Source organism: Pipistrellus hanaki, assembly GCF_964339955.1.
Source record: "Pipistrellus hanaki genome assembly, chromosome: 1".
Taxonomy (NCBI): domain Eukaryota; kingdom Metazoa; phylum Chordata; class Mammalia; order Chiroptera; family Vespertilionidae; genus Pipistrellus; species Pipistrellus hanaki.
Genome location: NC_140503.1, coordinates 183,427,144 through 183,442,041, shown reverse-complemented (window position 1 = coordinate 183,442,041; position 14,898 = coordinate 183,427,144). Strand labels below are relative to the sequence as shown.

The window sequence follows — 14,898 nt, the reverse complement described above, 5'->3', positions numbered from 1 at the left end:
CTTTGCCTTTTCCTCCATTGCTTAGGAATACCTAATGCTTGGAAAGCATTAGATTGGAAATCAGCTTGTTGCATGAAGTTGCTAGTTTCACAGGCAGCTCCATCTACATAGTATATTTCAATGAATGATAAACTGTCAACCTTTGAGACAATAAAGTCTTTTGTACCAATAGTGTTGATTTAACAGTCACTCCTATTTTTTAGGCTCCAACCCATAAGGTTATTCTGGAATGATGCGTTCAAATTTGCCAAATTCTTCCAAACACTTGGTGAAACTATTCCTAATACTGACAGATTTTCAAATTTATTGTTTACATTAGCAATTGCATACACAGTGAAAAGGACTCCAACAACAAAAATTTACCACACGAGCAGAAGACTTCAGAGCATTGTTCATTGCTAAATTCTAATGCACGTATTTTAAAGTGTACTTATTAATGGTGTGCTTTGCCTACCACATTTCCCTGCTGATGTGCCAAAATGACTCAAAGTAGATTTCCAAAACGTCTATCATCTTATAATTAAATTAGATAAGTCTTGTTTTGAGAGGAACCCCAATAATATTGTAGGAACTCCTTGGGGAACTGCAGATGTGGGAGAGTGAATAGTTCATTGTCACATTAGTCAGCAAAGTCCAAGCATGTAGGTGCCTACAACATCGCCATGGACAGAATAAACAGAAAGACCTGAAGTCTGGGGTGAAGCCAGCTTTGCCAGAGCCGGCGGCTGCATTGCCAGCTGGTATGCCCACGCAGGCCAAGGACGCAGAGAGACAAACTGAGCAAGTGGACAACATGGGAACGGGGTGATTTCCCAAGAGTGAGCCTTCCTCCATGCTGTTTCCTTATTTGACTTTGAGTATCCTGTCCTCCCAGAGCATTAGACACATGTGCACACATCCCAAGGGGGAATGTGTATAAATTGTCTATTATCAATCGCTTTTGGAAATGGTGGCGGGTTTTCTCATGACTTACTAGCAATACTGTTAAGAGGAATTAATGTAACTCCAAATGTATTAATTCCCCTCCCATTCTTAACTTTCCTTAACTAGAGCTCTTAGTAGTCCATCAATATTTTGAGTGTTTGATAGGGATTAGAAAACTTCTATCGTTTTGATTATGTGACTAACGTGTTGGTGGACACTCATGACTTATTTAGAAACCTGGTATTTTAGGATGATGCAAAACCTATAGTGCTTTGGGTTTCTTTTTTTGCAGAGTATATTCTAAAACTCAGATCTTTTAGTCCTGGTAAGACTCTTTTTATTAAACTTTTAAATTTCTCAAATACTTAGTACCTTACTACAAATTTAGGTCTATCCACCTCAGTAGGTACCTTATAACTACTTTGAATCATCGAAGGTAATCCATTTAAAATTGCATCTCAGAATACCCTCTCCTATCATTCTCAATAAATCACTCAGATTAGGGATATTCAATGGGTTTTTATTTATTTCTCTACATAAAGACTACAAACAAGGAAATAACAGTGGCTTCTCAAAAACACTGCATGTTCCTTCCTAACAAAATTATCCCAGTCATTGTACCATTATTCTGACAGCTCTAATTTTCTAGAAGATGCACTTGTCCATATTTACAGCGGCTGATAGGATTTCATTGATTGATTGTGACATTTTGTCTAGACCAAAAGGGCACTGTTTATCATGGAAAATTCATTTTGGGGAGCAAGGTAGTATTTATACTTAAAAGGCCAAAAGAATAAAATGATTTCAAAAGATGTACTGCCTTATGTGCTTTTGATGGTTTAAAAAAAAAAAAAGTGTCAATTTTTAAAAGCAGAATAAGCTAAATCATCATAACCAAACTAATCTTTGGATAGCTTTTCAGTTACTTTGCCTTACTCTAGAATATTGTTTAGTAAAAAGCATTGTCCATTTTCTATTCCCTGACACATTCTGAGGTTGCAAGTACCAAAGGTTTGCAGAGAAATAAAATGGAAATAAGTGCCACTTAAATTACTATTGGCATTTCTGGCCTTGCCATAAGTGATTTTTGGAGTTCAAAGGCAGAAATGCCATAAAGAGTTTTACCCTTTGCCAACAGATGCAAAATTGAAGAGGGCATGAAAATAAATCCCAATTAAATTTGAACACTGGAGCCTGAACTCTGTCTCTACGTATCTAGATACCTAACAGCATGGGAATCATGCAAAGACCAATGACAAATGCTTTATAATTTCTAGTAACAGAAATAATTTCTTACTTTCCTTATGTGCTTCTCCTTCTACTGAGGTTTTGCATGTACAGGGTGTCCCAAAATAACATATACACTGATGGCTGAATTTTGAAAAGGAAATGTATTTTAATAGCCCCTGCCATTATAATTACTCGAAGTGTATGTATACATTTTTGGGACACTCAATTTTTCATGGAGATTATAAATAGAAGAGTAATTTAGGGAAAAATCAATAGAGTTAACAGGAAAAACCCCATCCATTCATGCCTTGCCATTTGATGATCTAAGAAGAAAATATATTAGCATTCAATCCTAATCACTACCTAGAACTAACAGTTGATATTTCTTGAAGCCAGTCTCTTATCTCAACCAGTTGTTAGTGTATTCAAGAAAAGTGCCGTCTCACACACATACCACAGTTTTCCTCATCACTGCCATCGTCACAGTCGGACTCTCCATCGCATCTTCTGGAGGCCAGAACGCACCCTTCTGAGTCACACTTGAAGTGACTAGGTGAGCATTCTGTTGAAAAACAAGGGGACCCATTACTGTCAGTAAACAGAAACCCCAGGACCATCAGCTCATTTATCTACTTATTATGTGGAATGTGGGCAAGGAGCTGTTACTGAAGATAAATAAGGCAGGTACTCCAAGAAGTTGAACAGCTGTCTCCCCTCTGTTTATCAGCATCTTTCTCCTGCATCTGTCATCACATCTCCAGATCAGTATTTACACTTTCCAGTAATTAACGCTCTTTCTGAATGGACAACCTAAGGACTGCTGGAGCCTAAAAGGCCCTGTGGAGTCCATGCTTCCACCTGCCCAGCTGCCCTATCATAGATCCTCCCTTCCCCCAACTGGTGGGCGGAGTATGACATAACCTGTGTCTGCGGCCAGGACATTCCCAAGAGATTGAACCACCAATCATCGCATGCTGAGTGCCCTGGGCCCCACCCCTTCCTGCCTCCCCACCTCAAAAGGCATGTTCAGCTGAAATTGGTTTGGCTCAGTGGATAGAGCAAGGGTCTGGGGATTGAAAGGTCCCAGGTTTGATTCCAATCAAGGGCATGTGCATTGGTTGCAGGCACATCCCTGGTGGGGGGTGTGCAAGAGGCAGCTGGTCCAGGTTTCTCTCTCATCGGTGTATCGTTGTTCCTAGCTCTCTATCTCCCTTCCTCTCTGTAAAAAAAAAAAAAAATATATATATATATATATATATATATATATATATATATATATATATATATATATATAGATATAGATATAGATATATATAGTGCATATATATAGTGCATATATATAGTGTGTATATATATATATATATATATATATATATATATATATATATATGGCGTGTTCACCGCTGCATGGGTTGCTGTTCTCTTTTCCAGCGAGTCGGCCCAGCTGGGTCCTCCTCTTCCTTCTCTAATCCTGGTTTTTCTATCTCGCTCGTTAGTGCAGAATAAACTTCCTCTTTAACATGCCTTGGTCCCTGACTCCTGTTTTCTGTGCCTCTAATCTTACACCTTACATATCACAGTTGTTTCCCACTCCAGTCTTTTCACCTTGGACTGTTCCCCCATTCCATTTCTCCACCTGAAGCTCCTATATTGCCAAGATCTTCAAATGCTTTGCACTTGAAGGAACCAAGTCCCAACTATTACCTTCAGAAACCCTGAGCGGCATCCATATGTAATGGGTTCTGTGAGTTAAGTGTGGATAAAATAAATACTTGCATTATTAAATTCATCTCTGCAATTCATTTTTAAAATAAAGACCAAGTCTAACAAATAAGTACCAAATTCTTCGAAGGAATCAATTTCCAAAGCAATTCACTGCCCTATGAAGCCTGATTGGCAACTAAATATTAAAAAAAAAAAAAAAAATAGCAACAGAGAGACTTCAAAAAAGGAACTAATATGTTCATCCATATTAGATACCCCACAGAAATTAATTTATAAATCAACCTTCCACGTCTTCGTCAGGCATTAGGCAGGTTTGATTGTCTGAATTTTCCTGGGGGAACTTGTTGCAATCGGTGTCTTCAGGCCAGTGTAGACCCACGATGCCAAGAACAGACTCACAGTGTTCTTTGGACTGTTCACACAGAGCTCTGAAAGAGCAAGGGAGACAAAACAGCAGAAGCAGAAATAACTATACCTGAGATGTATGTTGGGAATCTGTGCTGGGTTTTAGTACTCTGTGGGTGTGTCTCTGTGTGTATGGTGTATGTATTTGGTGTGCTGTGTATCAACTGGGTATGTATTTGGTGTGCATGTGTATCAATGTACGGGGGTGGACAAAAGTAGGTTGACGGTTGTATGTGAAACATAGTTTATTCTTATACTATTATTTATTAATGATGGTGTTCTTTTCCATTTGCACAACTATGAACCTACTTTTGCTTACCCCTGTATACAGATGCATTTGCACATCATAGGTATTTCGGAAACCAAAACAAATAATAGCTCTACAAAGGGAATACATCCCAGCAGCATACTTTCACCAAAAGAAGCTTCACTGCAGAAACAGAAATATTGTATTTTATTGAAATATGTTTGACATGTAACGTTGTGTAAATTTAACAAGAAAAACATGTTGATTTGATATGTTTATATCCTATATAATAAAGAGGTAATATGCAAATTGACCCACACAACATTGCACAAAGATGGCCACCCCCATGTGGTCAAAGATGGCCACCACAAGATGGCCAGCAGGGAAGAGTAGCTGTGGGCGATCAGGCCAGCAGGGGAAGGCAGTTGGGGGAGACCAGACCTGCAGGTGAGGGTAGTTGGGGGTGACCAGGCCTGCAGGGGAGATACTTCACTGCAGAAATAGAAATATTGTGTTTAATTGTGACCAGGCCTGTAGGGTAAGATAGTTGGGGGCAATTTGGCCGGCAGTCTGGCAAATAGGCGAGTATTTGGGATTCATCAGTCTCAGATTGTAAGAGGGATGTCTGACTGCATGTCAGACAGGCAGATTGGAAAGGATGCAGGCTGAACTGAGGGACCCCCCCTCCTCCCAGTGCACAATTTCGTGCACGGAGCTTCTAATATTTTAATAAAATCTCTGCTGTAGTAGTTGGCACCCCTATCACATAATTACCAATTATTTTTGTGTTGGACTAATTAAGATCTAGACTCTTCGTGAGTTTGACTACAGCACAAGATTGCTGTCTATGTTCACTAGACTGTGCACTAGCTCTCCAGGACCTGTTTCTCTCCTAGTTGCGAGTCTGTACCCTAACCAACATCCAAGACACAGAGTCCTTCTCACTTTTGCCCTTCTCATTTTCTCTCTCTCTCTCTCTCTCTCTCTCTCTCTCTCTCTCTCTCTCTCTCTCTTTTTTCTTTTTTTAAGACAGGCACATTCTCCAACATTTTTGTTCCAAGTTAGGAAGTCCCCAATATCACGTTGGATAGTCTCCCACCACTAGTCATGGAATCTATACCGCACCCTCAGCGTCAGAGTTCTCTCCCTCTGTCCCATTTCATGGGCCAACCTGGCTTACCCAAGGCATCCATCCCCTCCTTCCTTCCATGTAGACCAACATTGTTGAAAAATTTGGTACTTCTCCCAAACCCATATATATTTAGTTCAAGTTGGTTAAAATAAAGTTTGCTGGTTGTTTTTTTGTTGTTGTTGTTGTTGTTTTTTGTTTTGTTTTTTTGTTTTTAAGAAAATACATACTAAGCATTGTGCTAGGTGCTTTCATTTGTGTTCTTATTTGTACCCAGAATATTATTAACCTGAGGTATCAACATGTCTCATGAAAGATGTCTTTATTTCCAATTGAGGGATGGGGGTGGGACATGGTTTTAACTCAATATATCACCAAGAAATTAGTAAAATAATTTTTTTTTTCAAAACAGACACAACTAAAGTAAGCTCCTGGGTAAATTTCTTATTTCCTTTTAAACACATTCTTATTTGTGAAAAGTCTCAAACTTTAAACTGTAAGTGAATTTCAACAAGGTAGGGAATGGTTAGCAATTGAACCAGGAAGTTTCAGATCAAGCTCTGTCTAGATTTAAGTCTGGACAAGACAGAGTATAACTCGATGTTGGTTTAGCAGAGGAATGGGGGAGGGGGAGGGCACGGAGACAAAGCCATGGTGTTCCCACATCCGCTTTACAAAAACAGGAGGTTCAATTAGTGTTCAGTAACTGTTGTTGGATTGAACAGTTTGTTGTAGATTTACAAAAATTGTATATAAATCAATTTTTGATACTTTAAATTAATCAGATAATACTTAATTTATATGGAAGACTCTATAGTGTTTGACTCTATAATTTCTTTTCTTTTTTTCCCTATAAAATGGAAATAGTACAACACACAGCACAGCAACTGCAGGAGGCGCTGTCCTTATCCCTATCTGTATGGTGCTGAGCCAAAACAGCAGACCTGCTGGCAGGGGTCTCCCTCAGAAGGTGATATTGAGGATGAGATGGCAGAAGTACCTTAAAGTATTTAGCACAATGTAAGAGCTTGAGAATGTTAGATTTTTCTGATTCATAATTAAAATCTAATTTTAAAATAAACAGGCTTGACAGAAGCAACTATGTATTGCTTCATGAATTTTAGGATATTATTCATGTTATAAAATAAAAAGTTTGTCCTCTAAATAAATATCAAAATGAAAAATTCATTTTGATATCCACTTAAAATGAAAGAGGTATGTGTATGTGTAAACCTAAAACACAGAAATAATGTATCTAAAAAAAAAAAGTCCAATGCATTGATGACTGCAAAATGTTTTAGGATCAGCCTCATCTTAGGCATTTTGATACGAAATTTAAGCTTGAAATTATACATTTTATGTGAATGTAAATTTGTTCCAGAAAATACTGCATTAGGGAAATTTTTACATACATATGAAAAGAAAGTCAAACACAAGAATTTGTTAAGTCTTATTAAAAGCAATTATTCACTACCATTGACTTTGCCCAGCAAAAGGGAAATAAGTTTTAGAACCATGTAGAATAAAATGGTAGGTATTTTATTAGTGGCCTTTCCAAAAGCATTTAACAGAACTTTCAGAATTATGTGTGCATAAACCAACAGTAAGTTTGACTCTATTGGTATGAATTGTTCAGTTCCTCAAGTCATTTTGAAATTTTATTGTTTCCTGACCCACTCTCTAGGTGCCCCATTTAATATTCAGTATATAATTTATTATTTTCCCATCTGTCCACCATATTGATATTATTGCTTTTTCTTAAAGGTCTTAGTGACTTCTGGTCTCAACATATGGTTTCTATAGTTACCACTCACATGTAGACAAGCACATCTGTAGATTCACGCTTTGATGGAAAACAGCACTGGGGAGAGCAGCCGACTCTGAAACGCACGATCTCTGACTACAGCCCCTAACACCTGGCATAGAAGAGGGACCACCACTGTGCTAAGCATCTAGCTGTGCTCGTGCCCTTCATCGGGGCTAGTGTTTGTTCTGGGCTTGCAATCAATAAGAAGCACGTTGCATTTTTGCACATTTGTTTCATCTCAAAACCACCATCCCTATCTGGATTTTACAGGTACAGGAACTGAGGCTGGGAGAACCTCATTCATACCTGAGGAACCAGTTTCAGGCCATACACCAGGTTGAGAAGAGCCAGAACTTAAGTCAGACAGTGGACACCATAGCAACACTCTTAACCCATAGACATCATTCATATCTTGAGTCCAAGCTGCACTCTTGAAATGCTGTCCCTTATTTAATTCGGGCGGGTAGAACATGGTCAGCAATGTCCATCCCCTGTCCAGTCTGCGAAGCTGACATCACATCCCTTTCAGCCATTCCTTGTGTAACATAGCTAACCTCTGAGTGCTATAAGAAGTCAGCATGTTAGCCTGGCTGTCGTCGCTCAGTGGTTGAGTGTTGACTTATGAACCAGGTCATGGCTCAATTCCAGGTCAGGGCACATGCCTGGGTTGCAGGCTTGATCCCCAATGGAGGGTGTACAGGAGGCAGCCAAACAATGATTCTCTCTCATCATTGAAGTTTCTATCTCCCTCTCCCTTCCTCTCTGAAATCAATAACTATATGTATATTTTTAAAAGACAGCATTTTTAACACATCAATGCTGCCAGAGAAAGAGGCAGATACACCTGGTCTTCTGCTATTTCACATCTTTCAAAACAGTTCTTGATCAACCAAAATGACACACTTGTAATTTTATTTGATTTAAGTAAAGAAACTGTTATGCAAGGCAGTTTATATCTCCCTCATTCAGGAATGAATTCTTTATTCAATTATTCATTTTCTAATTCCTGCTTCTTTACCTTTGTTAAATACAGAGTCCTTGGCAAGATACGCATTTGGTCTAAACTCAGACTAAGTCTTCCTTCCTTCGGTTCCCCCCAAGGATGTTTGAGGTAATAGGAGAGACCCCACTGTATTACCTGCAAGGGGGGATGCGTTGGGTTGTATTCATATCACATTTCGGTGCCAAGATAGTGCAGGCAAAGAACATGAGATATTTGTAACAGTTCGTTTGAACAAGTGCAGGGAAAAGAGAGGACTCCCAGCTGATGGATGCTTCCTTCTGAGACTTGTGGCCAAGGTAATTTGGGAAATGTGTATAGTTGTAGGGCAAATTCATGCAGAGTTCCAAGGTAATTGGTTCACATTGACCTACCAAGAAAACACATGTACAGACACATACATATATTAATTTTTCAAAGTTTCTTTAAAACTTACAAAATTTTGAAGTCTACTTTTTAAAGTAGCTAAGACTAGAATACAAGCAGCATATAGCACTGCTATAAAAAATTAAGTAATTTGGTTAATAAAGTGCCAAATCAAGATTCATTTCTTTGTGTGTGGCTGCTAACACGGTGCCCAGCACAAATGATTTAGTAAGATTTCCTCGAATTTCCCTTTGGCTCAACTTATCTGAAAGTGGATCTTTTTCATGATTCTTTTACTCATTTTAATTTGTTTTCTTCTTCTGAATTATTTATTACTTCTAAACCGGTATGTCCCTCATCATCTTCATAGCCATTAAAAAAAAAATGAATTTGACTAAAGTGGGCATTAAATAATTTTTCTACATTTCATTGTCGATTAATGGATTTAAATATAAAGCTACTAGCCCAGCTGGTGTGGCTCAATGGTTGAGTATGGACCCAACCCATGAACCAAGAGGTCAGGGTGTGATTCCCACCCAGGATACATGCTCAGGTTGCGAGCTTGATCCCCAGTAGGGGGCATGCAGAGGTGGCTGTTGATAATTCTCTCTCATCATTGATGTTTCTATCTCTCTCTTCCTCTCCCTTCCTCTCTGAAATCAATAATATCTATATTATTATTGATTTCAGAAGCTATGAGATTTGGGGGCAGAGGAGCCTGAGATCTCTTAGCTATCATTTCCAATGAGATAAAATCAGAACCCATTAGGTTGGCATCCAATGACACCCTGACTTTCCAGCCTCATTGCTTACGACTATCTGGTCAGCAGTATTTCTTTGGCAATGCCAGGTATTTTAAGAATTGCATGCTTTTGTGGGCCCTGTTAGCTCCTCTCTTACCCCTTTCTTTACTTGATATTCTTGTATTCACCCCTCAAATACAGTTGCAGATCCAGCTGCCAGTATGTAGAATACCCACTACCTGGAATAATACTTTCCCATCCTCCCCACCAAGCTAGTCTGCAGGACTCATCATCATCACTTCTTCCAGGAAGACTTCCCACTCCCAGTCTAAGTTTCTGCTGAGAGCCATAGCATCTCAGGTATGGTCCTGCCATACACGCATTGTCCTCTGCTGTATTCTTTACTACTCATGCCACCTTCCCTCCCCTCCTCACCCCAACCCTGGAAGGTTTTTGAGAAATGAGACTACTTAATCTCAAAATCAGCACCAAGGACAGTACCAGAAGGAAGGAAGGAAGGAAGGAAGGAAGGAAGGAAGGAAGGAAGGAAGGAAGGAAGGAAGGAAGGAAAGGAGGAGAAAGTGTCGGGAACTATCCTAGGCACTAAATATATAAAAATAACAAGTATAGTCCCCACCATTGAGCACTCCATACTCTTCATAGAAAGACACACATGCTGGCAGCTGTAGCAGAACGTGAGCTACTGGGTTGGTGGCAAGGAGCCCAGATGGACGAGGTGGAGCAAGGGAAGCTCAAGAAGCCTCACAAAGGTTTGGGCAGATTTGGGGGATGCGGTAGAAAGGCCCACTCCTCCCGCTCTGTCCACAGTAGGCATACCCAAGTTGAGAGGGTAATCAAGTGAGTGTCTTCCTAGGATCAGCCCAAGCTGACTGAAGACTCATGCCTTATTAACAGTAAGTATTCCAATTCAATGTAACCATTTCACTAGGAAGTGGTATGCACACAAATAGATTAGTAATGAAAACTGGGGTGAAATACTAAGACAGCTCCAGAACTATTTTAAATAATCTGAGGGCTTCACAGGGATTATGTTGATATAAAGTCTGATATTGGCCAGATAAAAAGTTGTATGGACAAAGTATAACAGACTCTCAACTTAAGGGTGAAAGTGTGACACAATCTTAAGGATAAGTACAGAGTGGAGAGAAGAGAAAGAAATAGAGAGGGTAGTACAGCATAGGAAATATAGTCAATAATCTACACTAATAAAAGAAAAATATGTAAATAAATACCTCTGTGACGCTCACCAGCCAATCAGGAGTGAGTATGCAAATCAACCCAACACAGATGGCGGGTTAATTTGCATAGGCAGGTGCAAAGTGGCCGGGTGGGGGGGACGCCTGCTATGGAGGTGGGGGTAGGAGAGGGTGGAGGGAGCTATGAGCCGTGCTCTGGTCGGAGTGGAGAAGACTGAAGGCTCCAGCTGGAGCAAAGACTCCAGCCTGCCGGACTGAAGACTCTGGCCAGAAAGGATACGAAAGGCGGTGGCCAGAGTGAAGGCCTGGATCCTGGGTTCAGGAGGAAAACTGGTGCTGGCAGCCAGGGAAAATAAGGCCTATTGCACGAATCTTTGTGTAATGGGCCTCTAGTATTGTAATAACTGTGTATGGTGCCAGGTGGGTACTGGCAATATCAGGGAGAACACTTTGTAAAGTATATGTTTGTCTAATCACTATGCTGTCTGTACACCTGAAACTAATATGGAATAATATTGAATGTAAAGTATAATTGAAAAAAGAAACAGAGTATGAGGTTGGTTCAGTTGATCATTTCCTTTGATTTATGAAAGAGGAGGAACATTTGCACATTTTTATTTTAGATTATTTTAAAAATGAGTGTTCCTCTTAACAATAAAAACAACACAAAGATGTATAAACTAAACGTTCATCATTTCCCACTCCCTGTTCTCTCACTTTCTCTCAGATCCTCAGATAAGTCTGAACCATTCCTTACTTCCCAATGTTCATATCTACACATACAAGACTTTACACACAAAGACAGAGTGTGTGCTCATTTTTGCCATAGTAGAATTGCACTATTCCTATTACTCTTTAACTTTGTGTTGCTTAATTATTTATCATAGCCATTTCAAAGTCAGTAGATGCAGCTCAGCTCTATATTTTTTCTAATTTTAAAATTATAATTCCACTAAAATGGGATCATCCACACAGATTTTTATGTAGTCCCTTTTTTCTTACACATGTCTTTCCTTTCTCTCTGCTCCCTTACTGCCCTATCAATTTTTAACTTTTTATTAGTGCATCTCATTTAGTTGATTAATAGATATATCACATGAATAATTTTCCCCCTTTTGATGTATGGAGAGCTTACCGCTTTTGATCTGGGATAAGATCTAACCTTTAAGTCTTTTAGAACTGAGGGGGATGAATGGATTAAGTTATTATCATTTATTATTCTAGAGATCTTTATTGAATATTGTAATATTGACTGAATCTTGTGATTTATTCCTTCATAGTGCATTCTTCATAGAGCTATAAGCAAAAGAAATTCTCATGATATCTGTCAGCCTCAAATTCTATGATTTATGATACCAATAAGTTTCTTTATTGCATTAGACTCACTCCCTAGCTGGAGTTGCAATAGCCACTAGAGGGCAACCGAGTCACAGCACCATTTCCAATGTGAGTGAGTGGCACAGTGCTTAGCACAGTATCTTGAACCTAAATGAGATTTCATGAATAGTTCTTTTTAGGGGAAATTAACCCTGATGAAGTTTCCATTGTATTCAATCTTTCCAAGTCTGAGACAAGATTTATTAAACTCAACCCAAAGACGGGATTGATAACTAAACAGTGTTATATCCTTGTGAGGAAATACTCTGAAGCTACTGGAAATCATTTACTAAATGATAGTTATTTACATGAGAAAATGTCATTCTCAACACCCATGGGCATATACAATATTCCAAGATTTATCCTTGCCTCAAACGTTGTCTCTGTCCTTACTATTTTTGAGGTATAATAGACATAATATTATATTAGTTGCAGGTGTAGAACATGATTCAACATATGTACATTATTTTTAATGGTTTGATGAGTTATTATAAGGCAGAAACTCTTGTAACTTCCACCAAGTTCAAGAAATTGAACTTTGCAGAGCTTTTCCTTCCTATGTATATGTCTTATATCAACCTTCTCTGCTCCCCGCAAAGTAACTAGGGTACTGGAGTTATCACTCCATTGTTCTTCTTTATAGTCTTATTACATAAGTATTCACCACCTAAGTTATTATTTTTTAACTTGTCTTTTCAGTATCTTATAATATCTGGGTTTCCCCTCCATGCCTTTATTTTTCCTTATAGCTTTACCTACCAAAAAAGTCAGGGATCAGACATTAGAATATGCCAGATTTTGCTGCTTGCATAGTTTTGGTGCAGTGAAACACATTCCACTGCCTTCCCTGTTTCCTGAGCACTGATAACTGAATACAGAGAGAGAGGCCTGATTGGGATTCATCGCTTGGCAGAAGGAGCTGCTGGATTCTTTCATCAGAGGCACATGTCTGAGTCCTCTTTGTGTGTGACATCTGCAGATGTCAATGCTCAATGTCTTGACCCATTCAATCACTGCATCACCAACTAGTGATATTTGAATTTAATAATTTCTTTTTTACTAACTGGTTGAGGATGCTCTCACCAAGGGCTCTTTTCTCTCATCTACCATTTGTTTCAAAGGACTGAAGTTTCCAGCCATTGTGGTGTTTGGCTTTTTACCACACACCATATTATTTATTCCTTCCAACTAGAGAGGGCAAGGAGATGGCAGAAAAATGCATAGACCTTGGCAAATTATTCAAAGTCTTGGTGTTGCCGAAACTGGTTTGGCTCAGTGGATAGAGCATCAGCCTGCAGACTGAAAGGTCCCAGGTTTGATTCTGGTCAAGGGCATGTACCTTGGTTGCAGGCACATCCACAGTAGGGGGTGTGCAAGAGGCAGCTGATCGATGATTCTCTCTCATCGATATTTCTAACTCTCTCTCCTTCTCTCTTCCTCTCTGTAAAAAATCAATAAAACATATTTTTTAAAAATACACCTACAAGGTCTTGGTATTGAAGGAAAAAAATGCATGTAGAATTAAAGGTTGATGGAACATGGTGGAAATTTTGGGAGAGTTCCTGAGGCCATGGTGATCAAGGGAACTGAGAGCAGGGAGTGACTCATGCCCAAGAGCTGCCCTGTCCAACAGGTTCCCCCAGATGTCTGGACAACATCTTACAAGGCAGAAGTGAGAATTAGTCCCTCCACACCCGACAAAGTCTATGTCTGTGTTTTTCTGTATTTTGCCTCCCAGAAGGGCCCAAGATGATAAAGTTTCTAGACTATGAATAGATGTTATGATACTGTGGTACTTCAAGCCTATCAATACAATGTCATAGAGATATTGTTTATAGGTTTTATTTTTATTGTTGAAACTATTGCAGATGTCCCCCATTTCCTCTCTTTGCCCCACCCCCACCCCCACCCAGACCCTGCCTTTACCTCCCTCTGGCCCTAACCACATTGTTGTCTGAATCCATGGGCTATGAATATATGTGCTTTGGCTATTCTATAGGCTTTCTTCTCATTGTAGTTGTTTCTGGGAATCTGAGATAGGTCATGCACCTTTTTGGAAAATTACCTTCTTATCAACTCAAAGTGACAGACCTGCTTTTAATTTTAAGCTCCACATTGAAAGTGAGACCAAAAATTAATTATAAAAAGTGAAAGAAGTGAGTATTAGAGTTAGAGTCTTTCTGATCCATTTTCAATTTCCTGTGAGAATCTACACAGCCCTCCACTACCCATTCTATCTCCCCTAATAACCCTTCCTCTGAAAGCCAGGCACAGAGAGCTCCCTATTCACACCCTTTGGAGCTGTTACATCGCCACCAAATCATTAACATAACGGCTGCAAGATCATTGTAAGCCAGCAGACTTCCTGGAAAGGTGAGAGTACATTTTATTAAAGGAACAGGCAGCCAACGCTTCACACGGCTACGCAGATGAACATCGCATTTGCTTCTTGGATAAAGTTTCCATTTTTGAAGCTAAACTTTCAAAGGGAAGAAAAATAGCATCTGCCTGCAGATGGAGCCAAGAAAATAATATATAGGAGCTGACGTTGAGTTGAAAGTAATGGTAATGATATTACTAAGTGATGCGGATTTATAGCCCATTCACAACAACACAGTTGTTTCTGATTTCAGTTCATTAAGACCATTTCGTTTTTCTTCTGCTACCACATGCAAGTTTCAAAAAAGAAAAAGAAAAAGAAAAAGAAAATAGATACATATATTTTTGG

The 14,898-nt window shown here is 39.2% G+C and overlaps 1 protein-coding gene across 2 annotated transcripts in view; it reads right to left on the bottom strand.

Moving 5' to 3' along the window:
• The window catches only part of CORIN (corin, serine peptidase), a 188,154-nt gene that overhangs the window by 45,348 nt on the left and 127,908 nt on the right, over positions 1–14,898 (bottom strand). For both annotated transcript variants that reach the window (XM_084899835.1, XM_084899836.1), the window contains 3 exons: positions 8,606–8,837; positions 4,162–4,307; positions 2,609–2,716 (listed from right to left, as the gene is read on the bottom strand). In XM_084899835.1, coding sequence (XP_084755961.1) covers positions 2,609–2,716; positions 4,162–4,307; positions 8,606–8,837 — 486 coding nt within the window. The remainder of the gene's footprint in view (positions 1–2,608; positions 2,717–4,161; positions 4,308–8,605; positions 8,838–14,898) is intronic.